Source organism: Mitosporidium daphniae (assembly GCF_000760515.2).
Source record: "Mitosporidium daphniae strain UGP3 chromosome Unknown contig-550, whole genome shotgun sequence".
Classification (NCBI taxonomy): Eukaryota; Fungi; Microsporidia; genus Mitosporidium; species Mitosporidium daphniae.
Genome location: NW_013546233.1, coordinates 1 through 555, shown reverse-complemented (window position 1 = coordinate 555; position 555 = coordinate 1). Strand labels below are relative to the sequence as shown.

Genomic DNA, 555 nt, shown 5'->3' with positions numbered 1-555 from the left:
TAAAATTACAAACTTATTTGCGCCTAACTCAGGTACGTCTTCTAATAGTACAGTAAATGGTATTAATAATACCTCATCAATTGGTATTCGATTTATTAGAAACTTAGTTACCAATTTAGTGAATAATGGAATTGGAACTACAGCTATAGTTTCTGGATATACTACATCTTCATCAGGAGCGGATTCATTAATCAATAATATGTTTACAAATATCTTAGGAACCGAAAATAACGCAAATGGAATTTTAGGATATTCTGCTACGAGTAATGCTAATCACATAATATGGAATAATACATTTTATATGCCAAACTTAGCTTCACAAAGAACTAATTTTGGAGCTACAGGAATTATGTTTCCTAGTAATTTAGGTCTTATTGATGTAAGAAATAATATCATTCATTTAGATAATGCTGCTTCTAACGCAGGTCCATTGGGAACGGGTACGTATGCTGCCTTGAGAAATGCAACTAATGCAACAGCAGGGGTAGCACCTACCAATCTTAACGCAGTGAATAATATTTATTTTACACCTAATATTACTAATTCATTTTTATA

General features: G+C 31.5%; 1 protein-coding gene across 1 annotated transcript; it reads left to right on the top strand.

Moving 5' to 3' along the window:
- On the top strand, window positions 1–555 carry DI09_554p10 (uncharacterized protein; the record flags this gene model as incomplete). The annotated part of the gene is made up of 1 exon (XM_013381790.1): window positions 1–555. A coding segment is annotated over one exon (555 nt), but the record flags the coding sequence as incomplete, so codon positions are not given.